Below are 14,853 nucleotides of genomic sequence, written 5' to 3'. Positions count from 1 at the left end.
CTTGAGCTGGATGAGAGAATAGGGGGCAGCGCCTCTGAAACTGTTGGTCACATATTTTTTTAAGAACCCGAGCTTTGATTTTCATTTTTTTTTTCTTTTTGTGTGTGTGGGTATAATTGGTGTTGTGACCATGCATTGCAAACATTTTGACATACGCTCAGAATAATTAGTAGACTTCGATGAATATTTTTAATACCACACCAAGCTTTCGTATTATTTATTTATTTTATTTTTATTTTTTTTATTGGTCGAGATGACGTACAACTTGTATTAAATAGAATAGTCGAGTCCTTGGCTAGTAAACTCTTCACCCTGAGGGTGACCCTTTAGTCTGTGGAAAACCTGAGTCATTATTCCCCCACCCCCCGCGCCTATGGTAGGGGGTGCTGTGTGGGTGGGGAGAACCAACACTGGGTCGCCTACGGTTGGCCTCGTTAATGTTCCTTGAACTCGGTTGGTGCAGCATATGTTCATCATAAGATGCGTAACCCAGCCACTCACCCCCCCCCTACTCCCTCACCTACTCACCCCCGCACCTACTCACCCTCCTTGTGTCCGGGAAGGGGTGCCACGGAGGTAATGAAGTGGTTTGGGGGCAAAAGACGTGCCACGTGGCACTCAAGGATCTTCCATGTCCTTCCTTGGGAGGGCAAGGGTACGTTGTGTACAGTCACACACTAAACCTCGTCACGCGATGTGCTAAGACGTAGTTTCGTGGAATCTGTCATCATGGGCCAATGCAGGACCTGTCTGTCCCTTGGGGGGGGGGGGCGTGGGGACGAAATAATCTTTTTGTCTTTGACCTGTTCCCGATGGAGTCTACTATCTTGCGAAAGCGTCTGGGATATTTTTACTTTGAAAGATTGCTAAATAGAAACCTGGAGCCAACGTTGATGTCCATATGTACTTGAGGACGTCACCACAAGACTGTCGACGAATTTTGGAATCCACAGCAAGTGGGACTTAGATCGAGAACCTTTGAAAGTTGTGTGACCTCAGACGGGGTCATGCAGGCAGCCACACCCTGACTTCGGTTGACCCCGATCCAACCTTCTCCATCCAGCGGAGTACCACAGGGATGAATGAAATCGTCTGGCGACAGATGGAATGATAAAGGGAAAAGTGCCAACAGGAATGGAAGGAGACCTTCAAGACTGCCAGATGCACAAGAAGTACTCGATAAAAGTTTCGTCTTCATATGGTGTCAGCCCGTATCCCAGCTGAATAAAACGACTTAACGACTGGTAGATTAAAACGTATCAAACCACGGGGTGTTTTCCGATCGTTTGGTCGTGTGGGAGAATATCGCAACGAAGAGGAGAATATAAGAGAGAAGATAAGAAATAATTCGGATTCTCTATGAAGTGCAACATTGGTGTCCAATCGTATAGATCACCGTGTCTCAACCTTTTTACCCTTGCGTAACCTTCAAAATAAATTGCGTGTCTCAAGGAACCCCTGCGCAAAAAAGCACATACACCATATTTTTCTCATTTTATTTTCATCGTAATAATAGGTTAGATAGGATGATGTCTATATTACATTATTACAATGACCAAGAATATGTCGTGCGTGTTTATTTATATTACGTATATGAAATTAAATAAAAAATCAAAAGTGCGTTAGCTTATCTCACTTGTTCTCGCGGAACCCTTAGGGACCTTTTGCGGAACCTTAGGGTTTCTGGGAACCCTGGTTGAGAAACGCTGGTATAGAGTAACGTTGCGTGTCACAGTAGAGGTGTCATGTCTCTGAAATGTCGTCTTTACAAAAGTTGTGCTCTAATATTCCATACGAGGTCCGATTTGAGATATTCAATATTTGTTTCTTCTTTTCCCTCCCTTTCTCTTTTGTCACAGCTAACGAAGTTATGAACCCAAAGGTTGGTGGGAAGATCTTACTAGTTGGGTAGAGTGAGTTTTTATTGTCAGCGCTTCTATCTATAGTACCAATGTTGGTGTGCCTTACTTTGTACAGCGAAGTTGATTTAAGTAGGCACGAGAGAAAGAGAGGGAGGGAGAGAGAGAGAGAGAGTGCGTGAGAGGGAGTCGTACTAGAGCATCGTTTCCCAACCTTTTCCGACCATAGCACCCCCTGTTGTCATGTCAAGCAGTCCAAACACCCTATCTTGTTATCAGAAGGATAAAAGAAAGTCAAGTGTACTGCTTGATGATTTATTTCCTTGATTCCTTAGAACTGAAACAAATTGACAATATTGTTTGTAGAAGAAATAAGAACACCCTAGAAAAATAAAATAGCATGGAAAAAGTCAATTATGCACGTAATCAGTGATGCATATATCAATGTGATGTTTGTGTGCATCACTTCCCAGCACCGCCTATAATTGATTTTAGTACCCCCATGTTGGGAATCGCTGTACTAGAAAGGCGCATGTTTCTCGTAGTTGAATAAAATCGCGTACCAGCAGCCAGGGTGAGTATGAAGAGTCGACTGTAGACGTTATACAGTGAATACTAGTAGGGAAGTGAGTTCGGATTAGGAAGAGTTGGAATTCGTGACAGAGGGAGTGGAAGAGGCGTTTGCGAGGGGAAAAGGGAAATTGTTGTGGTAAGAAGGAGGAAGGGAGGGGAGGAGGGTGTAGAGAAGAAGAGCTATGTTAAGGCGTGGATGGTGGGGAAGTAGACTGGCAAGATTGGACGAGAATTAAATAAAGTTTTCGAGGCATTGGGGGAAGGAGGGGAAAGGGGTGCATCATAAACTGGGTTGAAATGATTCTCGTGGTGATGGTAGTAGTGGCGGGAGAGGACACGTGGTAGGAACAGAAGGATACACAGGGAGGAAGAAGGACAGGAAGTAATGTAACGGGTCTGGGAGAAAGAAGGAACGACGACATACACAGGGAGTGGGGTTGGGTATGAGAGTTACTGTGTTGGGGGAATTGAAGGGAAGAACAGGGTCGAAGATGCAAGATATAGTGAATGTGAATTTATGCCAATAGCTATCTGTATCAGTAGATCAAAAGCGGCAACATTCCACATTTAGTTTGTCCCTTCATTATTTTCATTTATAAACGCCATACACATTATACACACATATTACATATGAATGTTTCCATGCGATAATAGATAAGTAACTGACTAAATAAAGATTAATCTGTGAAATAATAATAAAAAAAGAAGAAGAAAGAAAAAGAGACGTTAGGAAGTGACGATGCAAATCAGACCAAGGACCGTCTTCGTCATCCAAACAGCTGTGAACTCCTCATGTACAAAAATGATTCCACGTGGAGACTTTAAATTTCACTTAAAATTGCAGTGATGTACTCTTATCAGTAAAATCGTCCTCTGTAGGATAACCACGTGTAAACTCGTCTATATTGATAATAACAGTAATGATAATAACATCGATAATGATAATAATAATTGTAATAATGATTATAATGATATTGATGATAATAATAATTGTAATGATATTGATAATAGCGATAATGTTGATGATACAGTAATGATAACATCGACAATGACAACAACAATAATAATAATAATGATGATTAGTAACAATAGCAATAAGGAAGTTAGCTTCCATTAAATTTGGGAAGAAATAACTGCCCCTGGCCAAGATTACAACTGTGATGAATCCCCCCCCCTCTCAATAGATAATAGAATGAAAATTGAAATAGTCCCGTCGTGCAACACGCTGAGTATACGCGTAGAACTTTCAGTGAAGAAAAAGTGGTGCGTTGCATGCCGGGAAATACGGTGAAATACAAAATAGATAAGTAGAATAATTGAGGTACATAAATAAATGGTAAGAGAGGGACTTGTGATCCCCTCCCCCTGTATATTCTCCAAATTAATGAGTACTTTTATCCCAAAGGTACTGGGATGGTAATTGAGTTTTTTTAATGTAGGTGCTGGTTGTGAATTTGCCATTCCATTTACAAGGTGAATGTTTTGGTATGTACCTATGTTAATTTCAGTACTTCTAGATTTTTAAGAGGTTGCTCAACCCATAAGTCTAATAACAGAATTTGTTTTACAGATAAGAAATCGTCTGTGGACATGACAGTCAACAGTGAAGGTGATGGGAAGGATACTGATGCAGATGGTTCTGGTACTTCACGTGGCAGTCAGTCGCCATCAAGCACAAAGAACTCAAGCACAGGATTTGATGGACCTCAGTCCAGGCCCTACAGCCTCATAGGTAATGATTCTCTCTCTCTCTCTCTCTCTCTCTCTCTCTCTCTCTCTCTCTCTCTCTCTCTCTCTCTCTCTCTCTCTCTCTCTCTCTCTCTCTCTCTCTCTCTCTCTCTCTCTCTCTTTAGCATTAACACAGCACAACATGATACAATCTAGGTAACACAATGGAGAATGTGTCCATTGTACCAGAATGAGCCCACACCTCTACCTTCCACACCTCTTTTACTAATCTTTCTTCCCTCATTCTTTCCATGTGTCCAAATCATCCCAATAATCTTTTGTCAAACTGATCTCCCAACTCCCTTTCCACTCCCGCTCTCCTCCTCACCTCCTCATTTCTCACTCTATCCAGCCTAGTAACCCCTACCATACTTCTCAGGCATTTCATATCAAACACATTTAAACTTTTCCTCTCTTCCTTTCTTATGTTCCATGTTTCTGCTCCATACAGTGCTGTCGGCACAATCACTCCTTCATATAATCTCCTCTTAGTATCCATTCCCAAATGTCTATTTCTCATTACACTTTTTAATCTTCCAAGGCATTTACTTGTTTCTCACAATCTACGTTCTATCTCTACTCCTCCTTTTCTCACCACATTCACACCCAAGTATTTAAAGCTATACACTTCCTCCAGTCTCTCTCCCTTAATACTCACTTCCAATTTTCTGCCATCCTCTTCCCTTGTACATCTCATCACCTTACTATTACCCACATTTATCTTCGACTTCCTTCTTTTACACACCTTCCCAAACTCTGTCACTAACTTCCTTAATCCCTCCTCTGATCCTTCCACAAGCCTAATGTCATCAGCAAACAACAACTGACTTGTCTCCCATTTCTCTCCATTTTCTTTAACCATCACCAATCCCCAGCATAAAGGAAGGACAGTCGTAGTATAATAAAGTAGCATAATTTCTCTATGAATAGAGATTTCCTCTATCACAGACAAGATTATGTGTGGCTCTGGTCCATAGGAGCACTGTATTTAGACCCTAAAGTATCAGCTGCATGCTACTGAGCAGCTTTTAACCCCATAATAACAGGCAGCCAATACCCCAAATGAGGGGGCTCATAGCTAGCAGAGTCATTATAATTTTCATATAAGTACAAAGCACATAGAACTTGATTAATTCTAGGAACTTGCCATAGGTCTCTTTGGAAAGACATTGAACAGTTGTCTGTATTATGCTTTTGTTATAGGCTAATAATTTACATTTGTATTGCATATTTCTGTACTGCATATTTCATGTATTGTGAGAATTCTTGCCTTCTTTGTTTTTGAGAATTTATATTGTACATTGTTTCTTTAGATTCTAGGTCAAGCCGGTCAAGTAGATCGAGCACCCTCAGCGGGCAATGGGAAGAACGCATTTATGAGGACATCAATGATATCGGCACAAATCGTGCTGGAAGAGGAGGTAGCAGTGGTGCAGGTAGTGAATCATGCAGAGGAGGGAGTGCCAAAGATGATGAAGTACCTGGGAGTGTGGTAGAAGATGGTTTCATCTCGAGACGACTGTATGTTCATCGACAGTTGTCCTCTTCAGATTCTTGGGGCTCTGAAGAGTTTGAGTCCTACTCGAGCAATGAGGAAGAAAATGGTGGTGTAACTCACAAAGAGGCTCAGACATCTAAGTAAGTGCCCTCCTAGATATTTGTGTGATTTGTTAATAGATCTTCCTAGTGAATAGATGGCATTGAGTTCTTCTCTTCTTGAAGACAAACCCCAAGTGTTATTCATTCATTCACTTCATGTGATACTCATAACTTATCAGGTGTGTTTTTGTTGAATATATTCTTTTATAGATATAGATTTGAAAAGCCGACCAAGATGTTAATTTTTTCCTTTTGCAGTATTGACTATGTAAGTCATTATAGGGACTTGAATAACACCCCCTATAGACCAGTCTCATTTCCACTGAAAGAAGAATGTTGATAGCTTTTGATTTCTACTATCCCTCTTTATGGATCTCTTTTACTACCTCTATAAGACTAGAAGTGAAGGTTATTGATGATGAAATAAGATACAGCCCTTATGAAGGCTCTCGTACTCTCTTCAGATATTCTTTTTCTTAAGTAAGAAACTAATTTCATTGGAGGAAGAAGAAATAGAAGAACAGAAAGTAGCTGGAAATCCTCATTTATTTGACGTAGAGTGCTTTTGTTCAGAGATCATGTTGTATGTGACACTCTTTTAAGTAATCTATATTATCCTTTACTTAAGTCACATGAAGTCAGGCCACATTAATTAAATCTTGATACAATTTGCTTTGTTATTAGATGCTTATTCATTCTTTTCCCAAGTGTCACTTCCTGTAACATACAGTTTCTTTTATAGTCTCATCTTCACTTTCACTTCAAGTCATTTCTTTTATAGTTCCACTTTCACTTCAAGTCATTCTGTAGCTACTTTTGCAGACAGTTACTACTTTCAGAAGTTTTCCTTAAAGGATTTCAATGTCTTGATTTACAGTATTCCACATTATAGAAACCCCAATTTAAAGTTTCTATTATGTTAAAGGTTAGTCATTGAATTCCAGAAATCTTTGTCTCATATTGTGTCAATAATTAAATTTCCAAGTTTTCCATTATTTCATCATTCATAGTTATAGACTCTTCATCTTTGTTACAATTTCTTTTATCAAACACCACTGGTTAAGTATCTTTGACATGTCTTTCACCAGCAGTCTCAACTGGAAGATTTTCTGAAAAACCTGTTTTTTGTGAAATTGGTGTCCCTCACCTTATTTCTCACTCTGGCTAACCTTGTAACCCATGAGAAGGGGTTACAAGGTTGGATAGAGTGAGAAATGAAGGGGTGAGGAGGAGAGTGGGGTGGGAAAGGGAGCTGGCAGATAGGGCTCATGAAAGATTATTGGGGCGGTTTGGACACATGAATGAAGAAAGATTAGTAAAAATAAAAGGTGTGGAAAGCAGAGGTGGATAGAGTGAACTTGATGGGATGACCAAGGATGAGATGGATGGATGGGATGAAAGGAGCTTTGAGCAAGAGGAGAATGTCAGTTGAGCAAGGAAGGGAGAAGCCAGGGGATAGTTGTGAGTAGAGAATGGTTGTGTATGGATGATATATTGACACAGCCTGAAGGGATTTCTCTCCATCTTATCTAATTTTTGCATGAGGGGACATAGAGGTTGGGGGGTTGCTGTGGATGTGCTGTGTCTTACTGCATTACTTCTGACCCAGGCCAGGATGACCTTTCATCCATGAGGAGCTAAGTTGAGAGGGAAACAAGGGTGGTGGATGGGAGTGGAGTGGTTGGGAGTGCCTTTGACCCGGCCACCTCTTTTGTAAGTGGGAAGAAGCCCCTGGGGTATAGCTACATAATTAGGCGTTCTCTACTGTCTCCGTATTTTCCTCCTCTGCAGGCAGCTGTTGAGTCTATACAGGGGCCTCATTTGCCCTGTCATGGAGTACACATCCCAAGTATGGGATGGTTCCACCCATACAGATCATTTTAGCAGGTTGGAGTCAAAAGCCATTTGTGTTATCGAGTCATTTCACTAGAATTGTTGTTGAACCTCTATCTAATGTAGTTTTATATATCTCTTTTCCTAGTTTTGGTATCAAGCCCCTTGCTGACCAGAAATTAGTGACCGTGTACCCACCCTTCTTAGGATCGCAACTTAGTAAATGTGTACTTCACTCTTTTAGGAATGTGTAATTCACTCTTTTAGAAGATCTTGCAGAAGAAGATTTTTCTGTGTTTTCATATCTTTGTAGGACAGAGCTCTTCTATAAGAGTTCACTACTAGTGATACCCATACCTTTGGATTCATATATATATATATATATATATATATATAATATATTTTTTTTTTTTTTTTTTTTTTTTTTTCCCCTCCAAATATGTATAAGTGTTTTTCCCCTCTGCCATCCATGATAAATCTGGAACTTTCCTTCTTAGTTCATCTCTCCATGTACTTCTGACATCTGCCGCAAAGGAAAATATCAAGACATTTATCATCAGTTGAGTTTGATTTGGCATATCCAGTACTCCTTTCTTAGCACAATGTGAAGCAGCAATATGCATGTTTTGGTGTTCTTTTGTTTTTTCCTCAGCCATTTATATTTTGTGTAAAAAATGTTAGAGATATTTCACTTATATATGTATATATATATATATATATATACACATATATATATATATATATATATATATATATATATATTTATTTATTTATTCATTTATTTAACTAGTTGTATTATATGGGAAGGGAGCTATGCACATAGTGACCCATTTTTGTATCTTAGCATCAAGTTTGTTCTTAAATTCTTGAATAATGTTTGCACACATTGTTGCCTTATCTAATTTATTCCAGGTATCCATCACTCCGTGTGGGAAGCTATTCCTTTTCAGATATCTTCTATGATTATCCTTTTTAAGTTTCTTTTCATGTCCTCTTGTTTTTTTGTTGTCCCACTTTAATAAGTCATCTCTATCTAGGATTTCCATTCCTTTCATGATTCTATAAATATGCTTAAAAATGGCAGTTTGCCGACAAGATTGACGAGATAAACACCATGTGAGGACGGAGCTTTTATTAGTGCAAAGTTTTGCTTGTTATTACAGCTTTTTCAAGTACATGATAAAGCTGTAACAAGCGAAACGTCGTACCAATAAAAGCTCCGTCCTCATATGGTGTTTATCTCGTCAATTCTATAAATAGTTAGTAGATCTCCTCTTTCTCTTTTTTGTTCCAGAGTTGGTAGTTCCAATTTGGACAATCTTGTTCATATGTCAATTTGGAGAGTGTTGGTGCCATCTTTGTTGTTGCTCTTTGTATTCTTTCTAATTTCTTTATATTCTTTTTAGTACTGGGTGTCCATAGTGTTGCAGCATACTCCAATTTTGGTCTTATCAGTGTAACTAATTTTTTCTTGACCATTTCCTCATCCAAATAGTCAAATGCCACTTTCATCGACCTTAGTAGGTTGAAGGTTTCTCCGACAGTTTTATTGATATGTTTGTTTGGTTACATGTCTTTGCTGATTATTACTCCTAGGTCCCTTTCGCAGTTAAATTTTTTTACTTCTTCATCAATTTTATAATTGGTGCATGTATTTACCTAGTTGTATCTTATGAGAATGGAAGCTAAGCTCATGGTGTCCCATCTCTGTATCTCACCATATCTAATTTGCTCTTAAATTCTTGTATTGTTTTTGCACACACTATTGTTTCATCTATCTTGTTACATCCACCACTTTGTGAGGAATTTTTTTTTTTTTTTTTTTTTAGGTCTCTTCTATAACTGTCCTTTTTGAGTTTCTCTACATGTCCTCTTGTGTTTCTCTTATCTCAATTTAGTAAGTCGTCTCTATCAAGGATTTCTACACCTTTCATAATTCTGTAGATGGTCATCAAGTCACCTCTTTCTCTTCTTTGTTCCAGAGTTGGTAGTTCTAGTTTTGACAATCTTTCTTCATATGACATTTTTTATAATGTAGGGGCCATCTTTGTAGTTGCTCTCTGGATGCTCTCAATTTTCTTTACATTTTCATTGTCATTTCCTGTATGTAACCTTATATTTCCCTAAATGTTTTACCTTTACAATTTAAATTTGTTTGAAAAGGTAGGCTGAAGGGTTTAAAGGGTTTAATTCTGTTACATGACCTTTACAGCTTAGAGAACATAAAGCAGCGCCTCTTGAAAAAGAGAGAGCAGTGGAAGAAGAGAAGGATATCCAGTAAGAATATGAAAGAGACATTGCAAAGGGATGCAAAAGAAAATGCGAGTGAAGTTAACAGGGTTGCTGAAGACAGTAAGTATATATGTTTTATGAAAGGGTATATTATTAGATATGACTGGAATAATCTGACAAATATGAAAAAGTATGGTGTTTCAAATTATTTTTGTGTATTCATTGTAAGTGCATGTTTAGATTATTTTTGGAGACCTTATTAGAGACAAAAAGATTTACCATTTACACCAGCCATTGCTTGTAGCTTTTTAGAAACAGTTTAATGAAATAGAATAAAAATGCATCAGGTATTTTTTCTTGTAATCATCTAAGTGTGTATAAAACATTTTTGCAGGTGTGCCTTCAACTCCTGACAGTAAACTATACCGCTGGTTTTCTCTTCGTAAAAGTGTTAATTACAACGTGGAGAAAAGGAATAGAACTATGGCAGGCTCAGAAAAAGCATCTCACATTCCTGTATTGGATTCTACCATCAATTTAAATTCTGTATCCTCCACATTAACAACCACATCATCAGCATCTTCGTCTTCAGCACCGAGCAATCGTCTTGTCATGCCTCTGCTCCCAGAAGAAGGAAAAGATCTACCCGATGGGAAAAATTCAAGATTCCCACTTTCCAATGAAAATATGGAGAGAAGAAATGGGGACGATTTCTTTACCTCTTCACATTTTCAGAGAAGGCATCAACCTCCAACTCTTCCAACCATGCCTCAGGGACTCTCCTCTGAAAAGATAAAAAGACGGCACATAATTTCATCAATAATTCATAGTGAAAATAATTATGTAGCAACACTACATAGACTAGTCAATGTAAGGAACTAAGGATTTTTTATTTTTTTTATCTAACACTTGCATATCCATCCTCTAAAATTACTATGTTCATATCATAGTAAAATGTCAATGCTTATTTACATATTCATTTATTTCCTTCTCTGATTATATAGTGTTAAAATAGATGATTTGTATGTTTATTTATCTACTTTTTCAGGAATATAAGAAGCCTTTAGAAGACTCCAAGCCTCCCATAATTAATTCTACCAAACTCAATATTCTGTTTCACCGTGTATCTGAAATCCTGCAGTGTCATAACCTATTTCGAATAGCTTTGTGTGAATGTGTCCGTCAATGGGACAAAGAAGAAAAAATCGGGGATGTCTTTGTTGCTTCATTTTCCAAGTCGATCGTCTTGGATATATATAGCGACTTCATCAACAATTTCACCAAAGCATTGGAAGTTGCAAAGCAAGAATCAAAAAAGAAATCTGCCTTTGCTGACTTTTTAAAGGTTTGTGCTTTTAGGTTTTACTTACTTTTATGTCAGTTTGGTATGTTCAGTCCGCAACTATGTTTTTCAACTTTGGTTGTCATATACTTACATAGAGACCTGAAACAACTTGGTCAAAGCATACTTTTGCATTGACTCCTTGTGGGAGGGGGTGGGGGAATTCCCATAGAACTACATATGAAGATGATACTATACATTTTACTTTTATATAAGCCTAATTTTTAATTGCACTTAGCCATTGAATATGATTTTTGTTACTCACAGATGCGTCAGATCACATCTCCTGATCGGCTGTCATTCTTTGGCTTAATGGTGAAACCTGTGCAACGTTTTCCTCAATTTATACTCTTCCTGCAGGTTAGTTTCAGTGTTGTGGCCGTAAGGATATGCATTTATTTTTCAAGTTAAATATGAAATATACTGATAAAACCCGGGATCAGTGTCGGGTATATGTCATGGTACAATTAAGCTACCCATCTTACCTTTCGAACCCCCTCACTCCCATCAGGAGGTGCAGCCCTGAGGGGCTGATACTCACTCTGGACTGGGCCTAAGATCTCTTTTCCTGTCAACTTCAATTGTATTTCTTGCACCTTTTCACACGAGAAAAGGTGACATCTGGCGACTGCTCCCCTGATCCTACCATTTTCAGCTAGTGATATGAAAACATTTCCACACCAATATGACATTTACAGCAATCCAAAGTTTCTTCCCAGAGAGATCTGTGGTAGGGCCTGAGGACTGTCATAAGCTATTATTGTTCACCATGGTCTTTGGATCACGTGTTGGGCTCGTGCTGTGGAATTTCTGCATAGTGAAATTCGAGGCTCTAATTATTATTATTTATTTTACTAATAAGTTTCAGAGGGATCAGTTTGTTGATTAGTTAGGAAGGCATATGGGAGGGTTTTGATTGAGAGGATTAGGGAACAGAGGGAGTAACTGGTGAGGAACAGTGTGGGTTTAGGACAGGTAGCTGTTGCATGGATCATATTTTTGTGGTAAGGTAGATATGTGAGAAAGCTTTAGGAAAAGGTAAGGTTGTTTTTTGGGCCTTTATGGATTTGGAAAAGGTTTATGATAGGGTAGACAGGAAGGCACTGTGGGAGGTTGTGCAGATATATGGGATAGGAGGAAAGATGTTAAGAGCAGTCAAGAGTTTTTACGAGAGTAGAAGAGCCTGTGTTAGAATTAGAAATGGAGAGAGTGAGTGGTTTGAGGTAAAGGTGGGACTTTGCCAGGGATGTAGAATATAAATTGAGAGAAGTAAATGCCGTGGGGGGATTAAAAAGTGTAATGAGAAATAGATATTTGGGAATGGATGCTACATTGCTTCTAATCCAGAGCATTGGGCAAGATGCAGGGATGATCTATCATCTAGGAAGAGCCAAAAAGAGAGAGAGGGAGGGATGGTGAATAGGAGTGGAGTATGTGGAGATGAAAGGGGTGTGAGTGGATTTATGCTTTTGACTTTGGTTACCTCCCTTGTAAAGGGGAAAAAGCTATTGGTATATGTATGTATGTATACTGATAGAGCCATTTATTTTGCAGGACCTGTTAAAGCATACTCCCCAAGGACATCATGACCGTATGTCTCTTCAACTTGCCCTCACACAACTCGAGTCTTTAGCAGAAATGCTGAATGAGAGAAAACGGGAGACAGAGCAGTATCAGGCCTTCCGGGAAACTCTCAAACATGTTAATACCAAATTTATTGTAAGGGGCATAGAAGAGAACAACAGATATCTGTTAAGAGAAGACAATGTTACACAGCTGGTATGTATCAAATAAAGGAGATTTGTGGGGAATATTTGAATGAATCTAGGAAGTTGAGCATAGAAGGGTTGTGTTGCATTTGGAGTTTGGGTTTCTGTAGCTAGCAGTTTTGTCAGTTGGTAGTTCCAACCATCTGCCCAAGGAAAAGGCAAGTGGATGGTTATAATAAAGCCATAAAGGCTTATGATAAAAATTAAGTAAAAATGTCTGTGTAAGTAGGTAAGGGAAATGGATAGACTTAAGTGACAAATTCTGTAGGAAGGATACAGTTAGAAGAAACTGGCAATTTTGTTGGGGAAGAAATGTGCAATTTTTCTCATGGTTTCAAATAGGAAGGAATGAAAATTATATGTGAAGTGTAAATGAGAGGGTTAAGAATTTCTCTCACATGGCGAGCTGTCTCATTTTGTTGGAAATAGTGTGCAGATTAATGTGGTAGTTACGTATACTATATGATTTTAATTATGTATTTACCTAGTTGTATTTTGTGGGAGGAGAGCTATACTCGTAGTGACCCGCAGTTGTATCTTTCCACATTCAGTTTTTTTCTTAAATTCATGTATAGTTTTAGCACTCACTGTTTCCTCTTTCAGTTTGTTCCATATATCTATTACTCTGTGTGGAAAGCTGTTCTTTTTCAGATCTCTTCTGTAACTGTCTTTCTTAAGTTTCTTCTCATGTCCTCTTGTATTTCTTTTGTCTTTGTGTTCTTGCCTGATTCAGATACACAGTTCAAGAGCTAAAAAGAGTCTTAATTTGTTTTCTTTCTTATTGACTTACAGGAATTTAATCCTAGTGGTTTGATCAGCAAAAGCAAGATGAGGAGACTCTTCCTCACAAATGACCTTCTCATTTGTGTTTCTGTTGTTCCTAAGAGTAGTGATGATTTCAGTCATCACAATGAAAGGCTCTCTCTTAAGTGGGCCTATTCTGTCATGGACATTGAGGTAAGCAATGTACTTTCATCTGTAGATTATGATGCAAGTCTCAGATTGAGAGGCTGTTGTATGTGCTGAAAGTTTTTGATGGATATTTAAATGTGGTGAATAATTTTCTTATTCAAGTAAGAATTTTAATATTTATAATGAAGTCTACACTGATTTGTAGGATGGAGAACTTTCAAATAGATTATAGTAAAGATAAGGAGGAAGTTGGTAGAATTTTCATGTACTATTCTATCAAGTAGAACTAGGAATGGGGATGTTTCAAGGAGGGAGTCACAAAGTGTGCAAAGATGGTGTGTGGAACAAGGAGGATGGGAGGAAAAAGAAGGAAAGGTAGTGAGTGGTGAGATGATAAAGCAAAGAAGGTTGTAGAAGAGAAGTGAGCATTCACAGATTGGTTACAAAATAGGATGAGAGAATCATGAGAGGCACAAAGAAAAGAGAAGTATAGCGTAAGATAAAGGAGGCAAAAAGGAGAGCAGATGTGAAATGGGGAAAGAGTATAACTGAAAATTTTTGAAAGTAATAAAAAGATGTTTTGGAAGGAAATTAAGAGAGGAAGAGGAGGTGAATCAAGTAGAGAAAAAAAGGTAAAAGGTATAGATGGAGTGATGATAATGGAAGAGACAGCAGTTAGAGGAAGATGGGTAGAATATTTTAAGGAAGCTGCTAAATGTGAAGGAGGATAGGGAGTGAAAGGTAGTTGCAGTGGGAAGCACCACTAAGCAAATGAGTGTGATGAATGAGGAATATGGAGGAGAAATAAGAAAAGATGAGGTGAAAACAGTTATTAAAATGATTAGAGCAGGTAAGGCACCTGGGTTAGATGGGTGTCATGTGGAGTGTCTAGCAAAGGGAGGTACACTGATGGTGGAGTGGCTGGTGAGGTTGTTTAATGTTTGTCTAAAAGAGGGTAGAATGCCAGAGGACTGGAGGAATGCCTGTATAGTTCCACTTTACAAAG

At 38.5% G+C, this 14,853-nt stretch overlaps 1 protein-coding gene across 3 annotated transcripts in view; it reads left to right on the top strand.

Moving 5' to 3' along the window:
* LOC143028404 (rho guanine nucleotide exchange factor 10-like protein) overlaps positions 1–14,853 on the top strand; it is a 198,804-nt gene that overhangs the window by 170,241 nt on the left and 13,710 nt on the right. For 2 of the 3 annotated variants that reach the window (XM_076190433.1, XM_076190435.1), the window contains 9 exons: positions 4,003–4,164; positions 5,474–5,798; positions 7,551–7,646; positions 9,805–9,944; positions 10,219–10,694; positions 10,873–11,169; positions 11,434–11,526; positions 12,721–12,945; positions 13,728–13,892. In XM_076190433.1, coding sequence (XP_076046548.1) covers positions 4,003–4,164; positions 5,474–5,798; positions 7,551–7,646; positions 9,805–9,944; positions 10,219–10,694; positions 10,873–11,169; positions 11,434–11,526; positions 12,721–12,945; positions 13,728–13,892 — 1,979 coding nt within the window. The remainder of the gene's footprint in view (positions 1–4,002; positions 4,165–5,473; positions 5,799–7,550; positions 7,647–9,804; positions 9,945–10,218; positions 10,695–10,872; positions 11,170–11,433; positions 11,527–12,720; positions 12,946–13,727; positions 13,893–14,853) is intronic. The other variant, XM_076190434.1, reaches the window with a different exon arrangement.

The sequence above is a fragment of the Oratosquilla oratoria genome, chromosome 9, assembly GCF_046742065.1.
Source record: "Oratosquilla oratoria isolate Oo_2021 chromosome 9, ASM4674206v1, whole genome shotgun sequence".
Taxonomy (NCBI): Eukaryota; Metazoa; Arthropoda; class Malacostraca; order Stomatopoda; family Squillidae; genus Oratosquilla; species Oratosquilla oratoria.
Note: the sequence above shows the minus strand (reverse complement) of the source record. Positions and strands in the feature narration are given on the sequence as shown.